Source organism: Nerophis ophidion, linkage group LG04, assembly GCF_033978795.1.
Source record: "Nerophis ophidion isolate RoL-2023_Sa linkage group LG04, RoL_Noph_v1.0, whole genome shotgun sequence".
Taxonomy (NCBI): domain Eukaryota; kingdom Metazoa; phylum Chordata; class Actinopteri; order Syngnathiformes; family Syngnathidae; genus Nerophis; species Nerophis ophidion.
Window position 1 is genome coordinate 17,777,317 of NC_084614.1, and position 15,292 is coordinate 17,792,608.

The 15,292-nt window shown below is 39.4% G+C and overlaps 2 protein-coding genes across 6 annotated transcripts in view; both read right to left on the reverse strand.

Moving 5' to 3' along the window:
* Positions 1-669: 669 nt before the first annotated feature.
* On the reverse strand, positions 670-9,175 carry hsd17b8 (hydroxysteroid (17-beta) dehydrogenase 8). 2 transcript variants are annotated; one of them, XR_009806412.1, is made up of 10 exons: positions 9,075-9,175; positions 5,353-5,555; positions 5,169-5,285; positions 5,001-5,096; positions 4,836-4,921; positions 4,686-4,770; positions 1,807-1,849; positions 1,537-1,611; positions 1,357-1,477; positions 670-1,061 (listed from the first exon to the last, which is right to left on the reverse strand). XR_009806412.1 is itself a non-coding variant. In XM_061897275.1 (9 exons), the coding sequence occupies exons 1-9, from the start codon at positions 9,115-9,117 to the stop codon at positions 1,458-1,460; spliced, it is 768 nt and encodes a 255-aa protein (XP_061753259.1). In that variant the 5' UTR covers positions 9,118-9,175; the 3' UTR covers positions 670-1,457. The 2 variants fall into 2 exon arrangements, 1 of the variants encoding a protein (XP_061753259.1); XM_061897275.1 differs by having other exon boundaries at positions 670-1,477.
* Positions 9,176-11,231: 2,056 nt separating this feature from the next.
* The window catches only part of daxx (death-domain associated protein), a 31,204-nt gene continuing 27,143 nt past the window's right edge, over positions 11,232-15,292 (reverse strand). For all 4 annotated transcript variants that reach the window (XM_061897279.1, XM_061897277.1, XM_061897280.1 and 1 more), the window contains exons 10-11: positions 13,379-13,508; positions 11,232-13,305 (exon numbers count right to left, since the gene is read on the reverse strand). In XM_061897279.1, coding sequence (XP_061753263.1) covers positions 13,246-13,305; positions 13,379-13,508 — 190 coding nt within the window. In that variant the 3' untranslated portion in view covers positions 11,232-13,245. The remainder of the gene's footprint in view (positions 13,306-13,378; positions 13,509-15,292) is intronic.

Below are 15,292 nucleotides of genomic sequence, written 5' to 3' on the forward strand. Positions count from 1 at the left end.
ACCAAAACCCTTTGGGGTCCCTGAGACCAAGCCTAAGTGGAGGCCGAAATAGTTTATTTTTTATACATATAATATATTGTTTTTTTAAAATAAAAAATATCAAAATGGCACCTGCTTGCTTAGATTTTTCAGTTTGCGGCCCTCAGTGGATAAAGCTTGGACACCCCTGCTTTAGGTGTTAGCTAATAATAGCAATTTGGATATCAAACGTTAGCTGTCATTGAATGTATATTACAACACCACTGCAAATCGTTGGTTGCTTCTCTTGGACTGTTTTTGTATCTGTACACGTGTCCCCTGCATGTACGTCTCGACAAGATCAAGTGAGTGACCGCCGTAAACACCAATCATTTTATTCGGGCCGGTAAACATTTATTTTTTCCATAACCTTTGTAATTGTAAATAATACAAATGTCAAACAAATGTGTTCTGTTAAACCACTAATGGTATAATAGCCTAGCCGGTGGTGTTTTTGCTTCGAAAAATGTTACTGTGAGGAAGTTGCAAACAGCTAAAGTTATACAGTGGGGAAAAAAAGTATTTAATCAGCCAGCGATTGTGCAAGTTCTCCCACTCAAAATGATGACAGAGGTCTGTAATTTTCATCATAGGTACACTTCAACTGTGAGACAGAACGTGAAAAAAAAAATCCAGGAATTCACATTGTAGGAATTTTAATGAATTTATTCCTAAATTATGGTGGAAAATAAGTATTTGGTCAACCATTCAAAGCTCTCACTGATGGAAGGAGGTTTTGGCTCAAAATCTCACGATACATGGCCCCATTCATTCTTTCCTTAACACGGATCAATCGTCCTGTCCCCTTAGCAGAAAAACCAGCCCCAAAGCATGATGTTTCCACCCCCATGCTTCACAGTAGGTATGGTGTTCTTGGGATGCAACTCAGTATTCTTCTTCCTCCAAACACGAAAAGTTGAGTTTATACCAAAAAGTTCTATTTTGGTTTCATCTGACTACATGACATTCTCCCAATCCTCTGCTGCATCATCCATGTATCCATTTTGGTATAAACTCAACTCGTTTGGTTTTCTCAGCGACACCTGGTAAGTGTATATTAGTTTTTCACAGAGTCATTATCAGGAATTTATTTCACATAAGTCTTATTTAGACACATTCTCTGTATTTTAGGAAACTCAATCATGCCTTCTATTACTTAATAGTGACAATAACTACATATTTAAAGGTTTATATGACAACAATTCATTCAGAAGGAACATTTTTCAAAAGGTATACTATTTAGTGGACACTCTGGTTTAAGTGAAATATTAAAAATATATGAGACATCGTCATTCAAATATGGTCATAAAAATACCAAATTCTGGTTTTTATTCCTACCTTCAAACGAGTTGACTGTCCATTCCGGTCGGAGTAGCATGTTTATTGGCACTAAAAGACAACAAAACAAACACGAGTTTGCTCTGCAGCAGCTGACGCCTTTAGCCCATGAAAAGCCCCCCTGGAAGACAAAGACACGTTTAATCGAGGGATGTAAATGCACAGTGCGCACATGTGTACCTGTCACTTCCACACTGGCTCCCGTGACGTAGCGAGCATCATCCGAGGCCAGAAAGGCGCACACATCAGCGACCTCTAGAGGAGGACGCCAGTAAATACACAACATTGTCTTACATTTCTATATATAATCAAATTGTTTTCAGCAAAATAAAGACAAAATCATTCGATGGTCTAAGAAACTTTTCCTGTATTTACTTGGTCGACTGATCAATACCAAAATGTACACAAACACTTCCATTTTTAAGCAAATTTCTTGTAAAAAAAACGCACCTGCTGCCTCGCCCATCCTCCCCAGAGGCACCAAAGACTTCATCTGGGACACAAACATGACAGAAACTGAATGGCACCTTCAATGAGTTGAACACAAAATGTTTGCATTCTTTCCAACGGCCACTGGGCGGTGGTAGAGGCTCTGTGTACTACCTGAAGAAACATTTGACTTCTGACCTTTTCACCTTATTTACCTCATCTTTACTGCCGCTTGACTGGCCTCAGGTCACTGAGGATCCATCAACAATACTTAATTTAGGTTTTGTAACCTGCATAATAACCTAGTTGTAGCGACATTATTGTAAGAGCGAACGCTGAGAAACTATTTTTCTATCGTAGAAACACCGCCAGGCTACGATATTAGCCGTACGCTAGCTACGGAAAGAGATAAGCGAGCTTTTACGTCCACACGAAATGCGTTTGAGTTTGTAATGCACAACACTGCGATACAACACCAATCTGTACTGACTGAAAAACCTGAATTAGAGTATCTGTGAAGTGTTAGCTCACATTTCATGTTTTTTTTGTACACAGATAGTGTAGGTACTGTAGTTGTAATAAGATATTCTGCGTGTGTCATGATCAATATAAAGTGTGACTCACTCGAATGACAGTTGTGCGTTTGATGCAGCTGCCGTTTTTTGGGTTTATTTGGGTAAGCACTCTATTAATGTTGAGATCCTGCTCGCTTCTATAAGCACCTCAGTATATTCAGGTTAAAAAAAGATAAGGTTATGAATTCTTATTTGTCCAAAAATAGTCATCTTCCTTGTCTGTTACCAAGTCTGCCATGATTAGAACACACTTGCGTTTGTTTCTGGAAGTAGGAACACACGTTTGTTGCCAGAAGTCAGAAGTGCGCTGCTATGCTCTGAAGAAATCAGTCCCGGTATTGGTTGAAATGACCAAAATACGGTAAATAATGAATATATTACCTATTGTTATGAACGTGTCTGTTACTACAGTGGTCCCCAACCACCGGTCCGTGACGCGTTTGCCACCGGGGCCGCAGAAAAACATTACATAATTTATAAATGACTGCATTTTCTTCGACTTAACTTTCGCCTGTCCTACTAGACACACCAATAAGCTTGTTTATAGAAATAAAATAAAACTCCTCATAGGAAGTTGCCATTTGTTATATTTGTTATAACTTTGTGACATGATAGAATGCACATTAATGCACATATCAAATATAAACGTGACAGATTGTAGCCAAAGGCTGATTTCCATCTGCATCTCATCGCTTCCAATAATTCCGAATTATAGGGAGTTGTATTTTTTATGCACTTTTTTTTTCCTATATTTACCAGGCACAAGTAGAAAACCTGAAAATAATGCCGACATTAAACCGGACAGTGGTGCAAAAAAGGTTGGAGACCACTGTGTTACTACATTATATATATACTTGCAGTGTGTATATAAAATGTTAATGGAGGGTTTTGAAGTTGTTTTAGAGCAGGGGTCACCAACGCGGTGCCCGCGGGCGCCAGGTCGCCCGTAAGGAGCAGATGAGTAGCCCGCTGGCCTGTTCTAAAAATAGCTCAAATAGCAGCACTTACCAGTGAGCTGCCTCTATTTTTGTTTTAAATTGTATTTATTTACTAGCAAGCTGGTCTCACTTTACTCGACATTTTTAATTCTAAGAGAGACAAAACTCAAATAGGATTTAAAATCCAAGAAAATATTTTAAAGACTTGGTCTTCACTTGTTTAAATAAATTCATTTATTTTTTTACTTTGCTTCTTATGACTTTCAGAGACAATTTTACAGAAAAAAATACAACCTTAAAAATGATTTTAGGATTTTTAAACACATATACCTTTTTACCTTTTAAATTCCTTCCTCTTCTTTCCGGAAAATTTAAATCAATGTTCAAGTATTTGTTTTTTTATTGTAAAGAATAATAAATACATTTTAATTTAATTCTTCATTTTAGCTTCTGTTTTTTCGACAAAGAATATTTGTGAAATATTTCTTCAAACTTATGATTAAAATTCAAAACATTTATTCTGGAAAATCTGTAGAATCCAATTTAAATCTTATTTCAAAGTCTTTTGAATTTCTTTTTAATTTTTTTGTTCTGGAATATCTAGAAGAAATAATGATTTGTCTTTGTTAGAAATATAGCTTGGTCTAATTTGTTATATATTCTAACAAAGTGCAGATTGGATTTTAACCTATGTTTTGTGTCATCAAAATTCTAAAATTAATCTTAATCAGGAAAAATTACCAATGATGTTCCATAAATTATTTTTTAAATTTTTTCAAAAAAATTTGAATTAGCTAGTTTTTCTCTTCATTTTTTTCGGCTGAATTTTGAATTTTAAAGAGTGGAAATTGAAGATAAACTATGTTTCAAAATTTTAATTTTTTTCGTGTTTTCTCCTCTTTTAAACCGTGTAATTAAGTGTTTTTTTCATCATTTATTCTCTACAAAAAACCTTCCGTAAAAGGAAAAAAAAATGTATGACGGAATGACGGACAGAAATACCCATTTTTTAAAATATATATAGATTTATTTATTAAAGGTAAATTGAGCAAACTGGCTATTTCTGGCAATTTATTTAAGTGTGTATCAAACTTGTAGCACTTCGCATTAATCAGTACCCAAGAAGTAGCTCTTGGTTTCAAAAAGGTTGGTGAGCCCTGTTTTAGAGGCTTAAAAGGCTTCAATGGTGACTCCCATTAGATGCATCGGTCAAGCGTTTATCATGTTTAAAATCCAAAAAAAATAAAATAAAAGTCGTGTGTTCTTGTCTCTCATAATGTTTGTGAACGATAAGCAAAATTCCCTCCAAACAGTGCAGTTACCCTTTAAGGCTGAATATCGTTTTTTTCACTCGGACAAAAAAGCCTGATGAAAGTGTGTGCGGTACCTTACTGATCACCTTCTCCGGTACTTTGTCCGTCATGGGGGTGGATATAAAACCCGGCAGCACACAGTTACACCGAATCCCAAACCTGGAAGCCCGGAGGATGACAGTTGAGTCCTGATGTTTTTTGACGGCGGCCTGCGCTCTCCTCACCTGCTGAGCTCCTTGGCGGCGGTCCTGGTCAAACCCTCCACGCCAGCTTTAGAGGCGGCGTAATTCACCTGTCCCATGTTCCCCACCTGCGGACGCATTGCACACAGAAACTAATCACCTGACCTGCAGCCAGCTTCTCCTAAATGATGCCAAAGGGCGTCTTGCCTTGCCCACAATGCTGCCCACAGTAATGATGGACCCTTTGGCGGCTCCACAGGCCACCAGAGCCTGAGCGACAGCTTGAGTGACCAAGAAAGAGCCCTGCGGCGACAGAAGAGCACCGCCGATATCAAGAGCACGTCCGCCACGTCTCCATGGTGACATCATACATACTTTGAGGTTGACCTGGATGACCCTGTCAAAGTGCTCCTCCTCCATGCTGAGCAGGAAGTCGTCCTGGGTGATCCCGGCCGCGTTCACGCACACCGAGGGCGGCTGGAAGTAGCGAGTCTGCAGAAGATGAAAACGCGTTAGAAAAATCAACGAAGCCTCGATTTTTTTAAGAGTGGCGCCGCACCTGAATGCTCGTGATCAGCGTCCTGACGCTCTCCTTTGACGACACGTCCGCCATGGCAGCCATGTGACCCTGACCTCTGAGGCCAGTCGGCAGGCTTTGCAAGGTCTCGTTCGCCGACTCCTGGCGGATGTCAGCGACCACCACGGAGGCACCCTCGGAGGCAAAGCGCTGACACACGGCACGTCCGATCCCGCTTCCCCCGCCTGGATGGAATGAGTCAGACCAGCCATTTGTGGCTCGCAGATTGAGTTTTGTTGTAAAAAAAAAGAAAAAAAAAAGGGTAAAAACTCAACAATTAAAAAGTTAACGTTAAAGGCCTACTGAAATGAGATTTTCTTATTTAAACGGGGATAGCAGGTCCATTCTATGTGTTTTACTTGATCATCTTGCGATATTGCCATATTTTTGCTGAAAGGATTTAGTAGAGAACATCCACGATAAAGTTCGCAACTGGAGAAAAGCCCTGCCTCTACCGGAAGTCGCAGACGATGACATCACATGTTGATGGCTCCTCATATATTCACATTGATTTTAATGGGAGCCTCCGACAAAAACAGCTATTCGGACTGAGAAAACGACTAATTCCCCATTAATTTGAGCGAGGATGAAAGATTCGTGTTTGAGGATATTGATAGCGACGGACTAGAAAAAAAAAAAGAACGCGATTGCAATCGCGTTGCATTGAGACGGATTCATATGTTTTTAGAGACATTTACTAGGATAATTCTGGGAAATCCCTTATCTTTCTATTGTGTTGCTATATGTTTTAGTGAATTTAACAGTACCTGATAGTCAGAAGTGTACGTCCACGGCCGGGTGTGGACGCGCAGTGTCTCGGGGAAGTCGACGGCAGCTGTAGCTCATATCCGGTAAGTGGCGACTTTTTAACCACAATTTTCTCACCAAAACCTGCTGGTTGACATTCGGTTGGGATCCATGTTCGCTGCGATCCATAGTAAAGTTTCACCTCCGTGAATTTTAAACAAGGAATCACCCTGTGTTTGTGTGGCTAAAGGCTAAAGCTTCCCAAGCCCATCGTTGTACTTTGACTTCTCCAATATTAATTGAACAAATTGCAAAAGATTCAGCAACACAGATGTCCAAAATACTGTGTAATTATGCGGTTAAAGCACACAACTTTTAGCTGTGTGTGTGTGCAGCGCTCATATTAATAACAGCCCGTGAGGTCACGCCTTCACGTCATCATTACGCGACATTTTCAAGAAAAACGTCCCGGGAGATTTAAAATTGCAATTTAGTAAACTAAAAAGGCCGTATTGGCATGTGTTGCAATGTTAATATTTCATCATTGATATATAAACTATCAGACTGCGTGGTGGGTAGTAGTGGGTTTCAGTAGGCCTTTAAAGTACCGCTGATTGTCACACACTCACACACACACACACTATGTGTGGTGAAATTACCATCTACATTTGACCCATCCCCTTGTTCCGCCTCCTGGGAGGTGAAAGGAGCAGTGAGCAGCAGCGGTAGCCACGCTCTGGAATCATTTTGGTGATTTAACCCCCAGTTACAACCCTTGATGCTGAGTGCCAAGCAGGGAGGTAATGTGTTCCATTTTTATAGTCTTTGGTATGACTCGGCCGGGGTTTGTACTCACGACCTACCGATCTCAGGGCGGACACTCTAACACCAAGGCCACTGAGAAAAAGGAGCAAAAATATGTTATGTAATGAGAAAATTTGAACAATGTAAGTTACGGAGCCCCTAAAGCAGGGGTGTCAAACTCAAATACAGAGTGGGCCAAAATTTTAAACTGAACAAAGCCGCGGGCCAAGGTTGAACGAATTAACCTTTTGATAGAGACCCAAACAAGTTTTGCATTGAATATTGAACAAGCGAGACTTATATAACTTTATAGTGACATGCAAAATCGAGTTTCAAATAATACTAATAATTAAAAAATAGCAATGGCATATCAAATCAAATTTAAATAGAAATTGAATGCCTCTTTTCTATTTGCAGCCTTCTCAGGTAAATGTCAAAATAAACTTTTCCCACAGGCTAATAATAAATTGTTATATTGTCGCGTCCAGGAAGAAGTAGTGCTGCAAGGGGTTTTGTGTATTTGTTCTGTTGTGTTACAGTGCAGATGTTCTCCCGAAATTTGCTTGTCATTCTCGTTTAGTGTTGGTTCACAGTGTGGCGCATATTTTTAACAGTCTTAAAGTTGTTTATACGGCCACCCTGTGTGACCTGTATGGCTGTTGACCAAGCTTGCATTGCATTAGCGTGTGTGTGTGTAAAAGCCACATATATCATGTGACTAGGCCGGCAGGCTGTTTCTACGTAGGAAAAGCGGACGTGACAAAAGGTTTTAGAGGACGCTTGAGGCAGTGCCTTTAAAGCACGCCCCCAATATTGTTGTCCAGGTGGGAATCGGGAGAAATTTGGGAGAATGGTTACCCCCTGTGATTTTTGTGAGGGGCACTGAAATTTGGGAGTCTCCTTGGAAAATCGGGGGGTGGGGGGTTAGCAAGTATGAGTATTAGCGGTGAATGCGGTGTTACAGCAACACCGCCGCTGTCAAATACCGGCGGGCGAGCTCTAATGTTAATTTGTTATTGCCTCAAGGGCCAAATGAAAATACACGGCGGGCCAAATTTGGCCCGCGGGCCGAAGTTTGACACCCATGCCCTAAAAGGACATGGATGTTTTGCGAGACCTCGCAAAAGTTTTTTTTCCTATGTCAGTGAACCGGAAGTAAAACAGACACATCAATGGTGAACCAGAAGTGAAACAGACAGAGATGAAAGAGTGGGAGCCAACCTATCATCTGTGCTCTGTTGTGGCACCCTAATACATGAGGTCCTCTCCAAGGTTCTCATAGTCATCATTGTCACTGGCGTCCCACTGGGTGTGAGTTCTCCTTGTCCACTGGGTGTGAGTTTTCCTTGCCCTTACGTGGGTTTTTCCGAGGATGTCGTAGTGGTTTGTACAGTCCTTTGAGACATTTGTGATTTAGGGCTATATAAATAAACAGTAAATGATTGATTGATGGTCAGGATGTCACCCGAACGCCTCCCTAAAGAGGTGTTTCGGGCATGTCCGACCGGTAGGAGGCCACGGGGAAGACCCAGGACACGTTGGGAAGAGTATGTCTCCCGGCTGGCCTGGGAACGCCTCGGGATCCCCCGGCAGGAGCTGGACGAAGTGGCTGGGGAGAGGGAAGTCCTGGCTTCCCTGCTTATGCTGCTGCCCCCGCGACCCAACCTCGGATAAGCGGAAGAAGATGGATGGATATATGAACATTGATTGGTTGTACAAGACAATCACAATTTTATACAGAATATAGGGTTGGGGGGTGGGGGGGTCCCCGCTCCATCTATCCCTCAGTTTGGGGGTCCATGGCCTGGAAAACTTTGAAGACCCTTGCTCTAAAAATCATATGTGATATGTAAATCTTAGGGATAAAACCTATAAAATATTGAATGTGTTGAAATGTATTTTAAACTTGTAAAAAAAACTACCAAAAAAACTTCAGTAGTCACAGGAAGTGTGACGTAACATTGTAATTAAAAAAAGATGAATAACAGGCGAGTCAGTAAAAGTAAATGAACAACCTGACGACTGTTTTCGTTGGCGTTAAAAAGTTGGAAAAGGTAGGACAAGAGATAATTGAGGCAATATTTAGATCATATTTAAGTAGGAGAGTCAACATATTCAGTAGTTAGGTTGCTACAGGACAATGTTTCATTTACCTGTGACCACTGCCAACCTTGATATGAGTCGCTCGGTCGCCATCTTGCTTGTTCATGTTTTTGTAGCCTCCCGCTTTGTCCGCTAGGTGGAGTCATGACTGGATCACGTGACTACTCCCAATGACCACCGGGTCCTAGCGCTGTCGCGTATAAAGTATGGCCAACGAAAATATTTCAAAAGATCCTTAAATGCTTAAGGGACTCGGGATATTTTATATTCAAATACCACCCGAGAAACCTTAATATTGAAAATGTTCATTTCTGTGATGAAAAATGTTTCAACATATATATGCGGGCAGTTTTAGTGAAATCATATTTTCCGGGCACAGGGGTCACCAACCTTTTTGAAACCAAGAGCTTCTTCTTGGGTACTGATTAATGCGAAGGGCTACCAGTTTGATACACACTTAAATACATTGCCAGAAATAGCCAATTTGCTCAATTTACCTTTAATAAATGAATCTATATATATATATATATATATAAATTGGTATTTGTTCCGTCATACATTTTTTTTCCTTTTACGGAAGGTTTTTGTAGAGAATAAACAATGAAAAAAACACTTAATTGAACGGTTTAAAAGAGGAACGAAACAGGAAAAAAAAGAAAATACAATTTTTAAACATAGTTTATCTTCAAGTTCGGCTCTTTAAAATTCAAAATTCAACCGAAAAAAAGAAGAGAAAAACAAGCTAATTCGAATCTTTTTGAAAAAAAAATAAAAAAATGAATTTTATGGAACATCATTAGTAATTTTTCCTGATTAAGATTAATTTTAGAATTTCGATGACATGTGTTGAATAGGTTAAAATCCAATCTGCATTTTGTTAGAATATATAACAAATTGGACCAAGCTATATTTCTAACAAAGACAAATCATTATTTCTTCTAGATTTTCCAGAACAAAAATTTTAAAACAAATTCAAAAGACTTTGAAATAAGATTTAAATTTGATTCTACAGATTTTCTAGATTTGCCAGAATAATTTTTTTGAATTTTAAGTTTGAAGAAATATTTCACAAATATTCTTCGTCGAAAAAACAAGCTAAAATGAAAATTAAATGTATTATTCTTTACAATAAAAAAAAAAATATTTACTTGAACATTGATTTGAATTGTCAGGAAAGAAGAGGAAGGAATTTAAAAGGTAAAAAGGTATATGTGTTTTAAAAATCCTAAAATCATTTTTAAGGTTGTATTTTTTCTCTAAAATTGTCTTTCTGAAAGTTATAAGAAGCAAAGTAAAAAAAAACAACTAATGAATTTATTTAAACAAGTGAAGACCAAGTCTTTAAAATATTTTCTTGGATTATCAAATTCTAGTTGAGTTTTGTCTCTCTTAGAATTAAAAAGGTCGAGCAAAGCGAGACCAGCTTGCTAGTAAATAAATACAATTTAAAAAAATAGAGGCAGCTCACTGGTAAGTGCTGCTATTTGAACTATTTTTAGAACAGGCCAGCGGGCGACTCATCTGGTCCTTACGGGCGACCTGAAGCCTGCGGGCACTGCCTTGGTGACCCCTGTTATAGACAATAAGAACTGTACAAAAGTTGAGCTAAGGAAAATAAGGACAATATATGTTACATAACCATTTCTTCCACAAATTTAATAAATACAATTTAGAAATTATTAATGGACTATACCCTTCAAATTATTATTTTCTTTAACTTAAATTTAACTTGGAGGTTGATGGCTGTTATATATGTGGAGCTGATGTCAGAGGAGATCAGAGATTGGCTGAGAAACAAGGGTTTGGAGATGAATTTATTAACGTAGACCCCGACTTAAACAAGTTGAAAAACGCAGGGTTTCCCATACATTCATTTATTTGTGGCGGCCCGCCACAAAAGAATTACGGCCGCCACAAATAAAAAAAAATATTTTTTTTTTTTCCGGCTTTTGACTCGCTCGACTGCTCATAAAAGCAATGGGACTCTGTCTGTGAATGGAGCTTGTAGTTACATATTATATTAATATGTATATAAATATGTACATAAAGTGTTGTAATTATATTCTAACTCTGCATTCTTCTTGGTCATAACTGCTGGACGTGGGCGGCTCTACATGTAATTGCTGACGTTTTTGACAGTTTTTCTGACAAAACAAACCAGAATAATACGTCTATATATGGTTGTAAACATACTCCAGCGCATAAACTTACAATAAAACAAGCTTTTATTTCGTCAAAGTATAAGTTTGCAGCCATATTTGCTGCTACATGTATTCAGTGTTTTGTCACCAGTATTGAGTGACAGGTGAGGACAAGCGGCCACAACAGATAATAATTGTCAACGCTGTTCGATTGTTGGAAGGAGGACAAGAATTCCATCATTTACTTTATTGAGCAAAACTGTTTGTCGGCCGTGACCACACCAAACACATTAGTAAATAAACGTATATCTAGCAAAACGGGTCAGTGTCTGCCATACACTTTATCCCATGCTTGCATCTCATTGTGCAACATGGGAATGTTTTAAGGGGACCTAAATGTAATCTCTGAAAGAGGTGCTAATTATTTTCGATACAGAACCCTCAACCAGACATACAATACTAATAGCTCATGAAAAACACGTTTCTTTGTTATTTTTAAAGTAAGTGGGCCAAATAATCTATTTTAGAAAATAATCTCACGGAAATGACTGCTTTTATTTGATTATTATAATAAGACATTTTAAATTGTCAGCAGCTGAGAGAGGATACTGCAACCCTGTGAGTGCCTCAGACTGGAAGTCTCTCCAGAGAGTGGTGAGGACGGCGGAAAAGATCATTAAGACTCGTCTTCCTCCTATCCAGGATATCGCAAAAAGCCGCTGCCTGACCAGGGCTCAAAAAATCTGCAAAGACTCCTCCCAACCCCACTAAGGACTGTTTTCACTGCTGGACTCTAGAAAGAGGTTCCGCAGCCTCCGAAGCAGAACCTCCAGGTTCTGTAACAGATTCTTCCCTCAGGCCATAAAACTCTTGAACGCATCATAATTATCCCCTCAATTCCCCCCAAAATGGATTAACTCGCTGGAATAAAAAGACAATATAACATACATTCATAAACGTGGATGCATATGAAAGAAGTGCGATATATTTATCTGTACAGTAATCTGTTTATTTAGGCACCTTGTTGCTTTTTTATCCTGCACTACCATGAGCTAATGCAACATTTCATTCTTATCTGTGCTGTAAAGTTCAAATTTGAATGACAATAAAAAGGAAGTCTAAGTCTAAAGTACAAGCGGTTGAGAACAGCTGCACGTCTGATGTGAGCTCAGGTAGTTTTTGCGTTTCCTCACACACATGAAAAGTTAAGAGGGAATATCTCCCTAATTCGGAGGTCTAAAGGTTGGCATGTATGGTTGTCACCTGCTGCGTGTTTGTCTTTATTAGTGGAAGTGTGAATGCATAAATGTTGGTATAAGTCACAAAAAGCCATTTTGTCATTTCAATGTTTTGGTACTAGTTCCAAGAATGGAACATTTTTGACAAATTGTCGTGATTAAAGCATGAAGTGGAAAGATAATGCATTGTTTAAACCTGTTTAAACAATGCAAAATTCCCCTCAGCTATCTGCATGAATATCGCACATTGTAACAACTTTCCGAGGTCATAAAAGTAAAAGCATCATTGGTCCCATTTATTTGTATTACTATTACTCTAGTCTGGTCAAATTTTGGGTCACCTGCATCTATTCCAAAATAATCAGTGGTCAGGTCAAGTGAATCATGATACAAAATATAAACTTTATTTGTTTTTTTGTTTTTTTAGGTCAAAGTTGGATGGCTACACTCGCACTATAAATCACAAGGGCTGCTTCTCGCTAAAGCACTAAAATTCTAAAAGTGACCACTTTTAGATGCTCCATTGACACTCACCTCAGGATTTTCAAATAAGACTTTGGACTAAAAAAAAAAAGAAGGTGAAAACATGTTTAAAATATTGCAGTGAACACATGACAGCAGGACCAGCTCACGCAATAAAAACAGTATAAAAAATGTAAACCGACTTGTGTACTAGCGCCCCGATGGTGGGGACCACAAACACTCTTTAAAAAATGTGTTTTGGGGCATCCTGAGAGGAAGTTCACATCCGATCGAGCAGCTAAAAGACATAAGTGTTTATTTTCTTTTGACATGTGGCGGCAGGACTTGGTCAATTTGTCACTGACCGCACTGAAGAAACGTCATTCCGAGTCTGAGAGCTCAATGATTTCCTGAGGGTCGCACTGAGTGGCGACGTTGACCTGGAAGGTATAAATGAGCAGCGTGAGTGGGGCTAAATTATGGGATGGTGCGGCTTCCCCTCGTCTCTCTCACCTTGTTTTTCTTGGGAGGTGGTGAATGCGAGCTGCTGACCAGTTCACAGTCCGACGTCTCGGCTTGATCGGCCTCAGCCCGCGGTGGAGAGGCGCTAATGACACCCATATCCAGCAGCATACCCACCTCCCTGGGGACGGGGAAAAGATTAGAACAGATACAGGTAAACCGTTTATGTCTTCACCCCTTAAAACAGGGGTGTCCAAACTACGGCCCGCAGGCCAAATGCGGCCTGCCTACGTCTCCAATTTTGACTAAATATTAGGGGTGTAACGGTACGTGTATTTGTATTGAACCGTTTCGGTACGGGGGTTTGGGTTCGGTTCAGAGGTGTACCGAACCAGTTTCCACATGGACATATTAAGTGGCGTACCGCACGTTGTGTAAACAATCCTAGCCCGGCATGCTAGCAGCGACCGGGCTAGGATAGACTGACCATACCTCCTCTTTTCACCGCGTATGTCCTCTTTTGCCGGGTTGTCCGGGTGGAGTTTCTTCAATGCCTCAATTGTCCGGCATTTTAAGTAAGGGTTGCATGTATTTTCAATGTACGTTCAGGGTTAAGAAGGGGTTAAAAAGAAAACAAATTGTGCACACAGCAACATTCGTGAGGGAGGGGCAGAGAGAGAGAGCGTGAGAGTTATGATAAACGTGCATGCGTCGACAGGCTCTGCTTTTTACCCATAGATTTATCAGATTTTATTTTTTATTATAAGCAGGGGTGTCAAAAGTGTGCCCCGGAAGCCATTTGCGGCCCTCAGCTAATGTTTTAAAGGCCCGCGGCACATTCTAAAAATACTATTAAAAATAAACAAAAACATAAACAAAAGTGAAATAAAAAAGCTTAAACGCTAAAGGTAATGTAGAAAAAGTTGCAACGTTGACTAATAACAAAGCTGCTTTTTTTTCTTTCAAACTGTCAATGCTCAAAACATAATATTGTATCAAAATCAATATTATTATGAATTATTGACCCATCCAAGGTTCTGATTACTTCACATCAAATATTCCACAAAGAAAAATATTTTTGGTGGATGGATTTTGCAAATTTGGGAAATAAATAACCAAAAAATTTATATTTTGTCGTTTTCTTACTGTACCGAAAATGAACCGAACCGTGAACTCTGAACCGAGGTACGTACCGAACCGAAATTTTTGTGTACCGTTACACCCCTACTAAATAAGGAATTTTACCCACATGAAGATTCCATTCATTTTAATAGTCTGATATTTTTAATGCTGCTTATATGTCGGCAAGTAGTGGACAATGTAATAAATTCAACACATTAATAATAATACATTTTACACAGGTGGGGAAAGATGGTTTCGGTCATGTATGTACGACCAGGAACACGGCTCCATATACTCCAACGGTCAAAAGGTTATATTTTCCACCCCTGAGACTGGTTGATCATCCAATACTGTAAATTCGATAAGTTTACCAAAAATGGGATTCTTGTAAAAATCGGTTAATGAATCTGTCAGGGTTTGTTGTTTTTGTCCCGCTTCGTTAGCTTTAGGCACAGTAACTTCGTTGTGAGCGTCTGTATGAGGTTGCTTGTATTGAAACGTCCTAAACCTTGAAACAGAGATGTTGTTAAGTTTGCATGTTGCAAATCGACTTGTTGGCAGCTCGAGGATGTAATATTGCCACACCGCTCCCACGATGTTTGCTTTGGTTGCGCTAGCAGCTTTAAACTTCTGTTTCTGGTGAAAAACAGGCAAATAAGTAATTTCAGTGGAGCAAAATTAGCATGCTTACCGCTCTATTTAGGTCGTAGACCCAAGGTTATTTAATAAAAAATATGTATTTTTATTGTATCGTAGATGTATTCACAAGAACTTACTGATATCATTTCTTTCAAAAGGTGCCGTAGCGGTGCTTAATCCGATACAGGTATCAGCATTGGCACA

What these genes read in the sequence shown, in the direction of transcription:
- hsd17b8 (XM_061897275.1), bottom strand. Translation starts at nt 9,117, where the DNA reads ATGGCGACCGAGCGACTCATATCAAGGTTGGCAGTGGTCACAG. An exon ending in AAGGTTGGCAGTGGTCACAG is followed by an intron (nt 5,556 to 9,074) that starts GTAAATGAAACA and finishes CATTCCATCCAG; the next exon opens with GCGGGGGAAGCGGGATCGGA. An exon ending in AGCCAGTGTGGAAGTGACAG is followed by an intron (nt 1,478 to 1,536) that starts GTACACATGTGC and finishes TTTGTCTTCCAG; the next exon opens with GGGGGCTTTTCATGGGCTAA.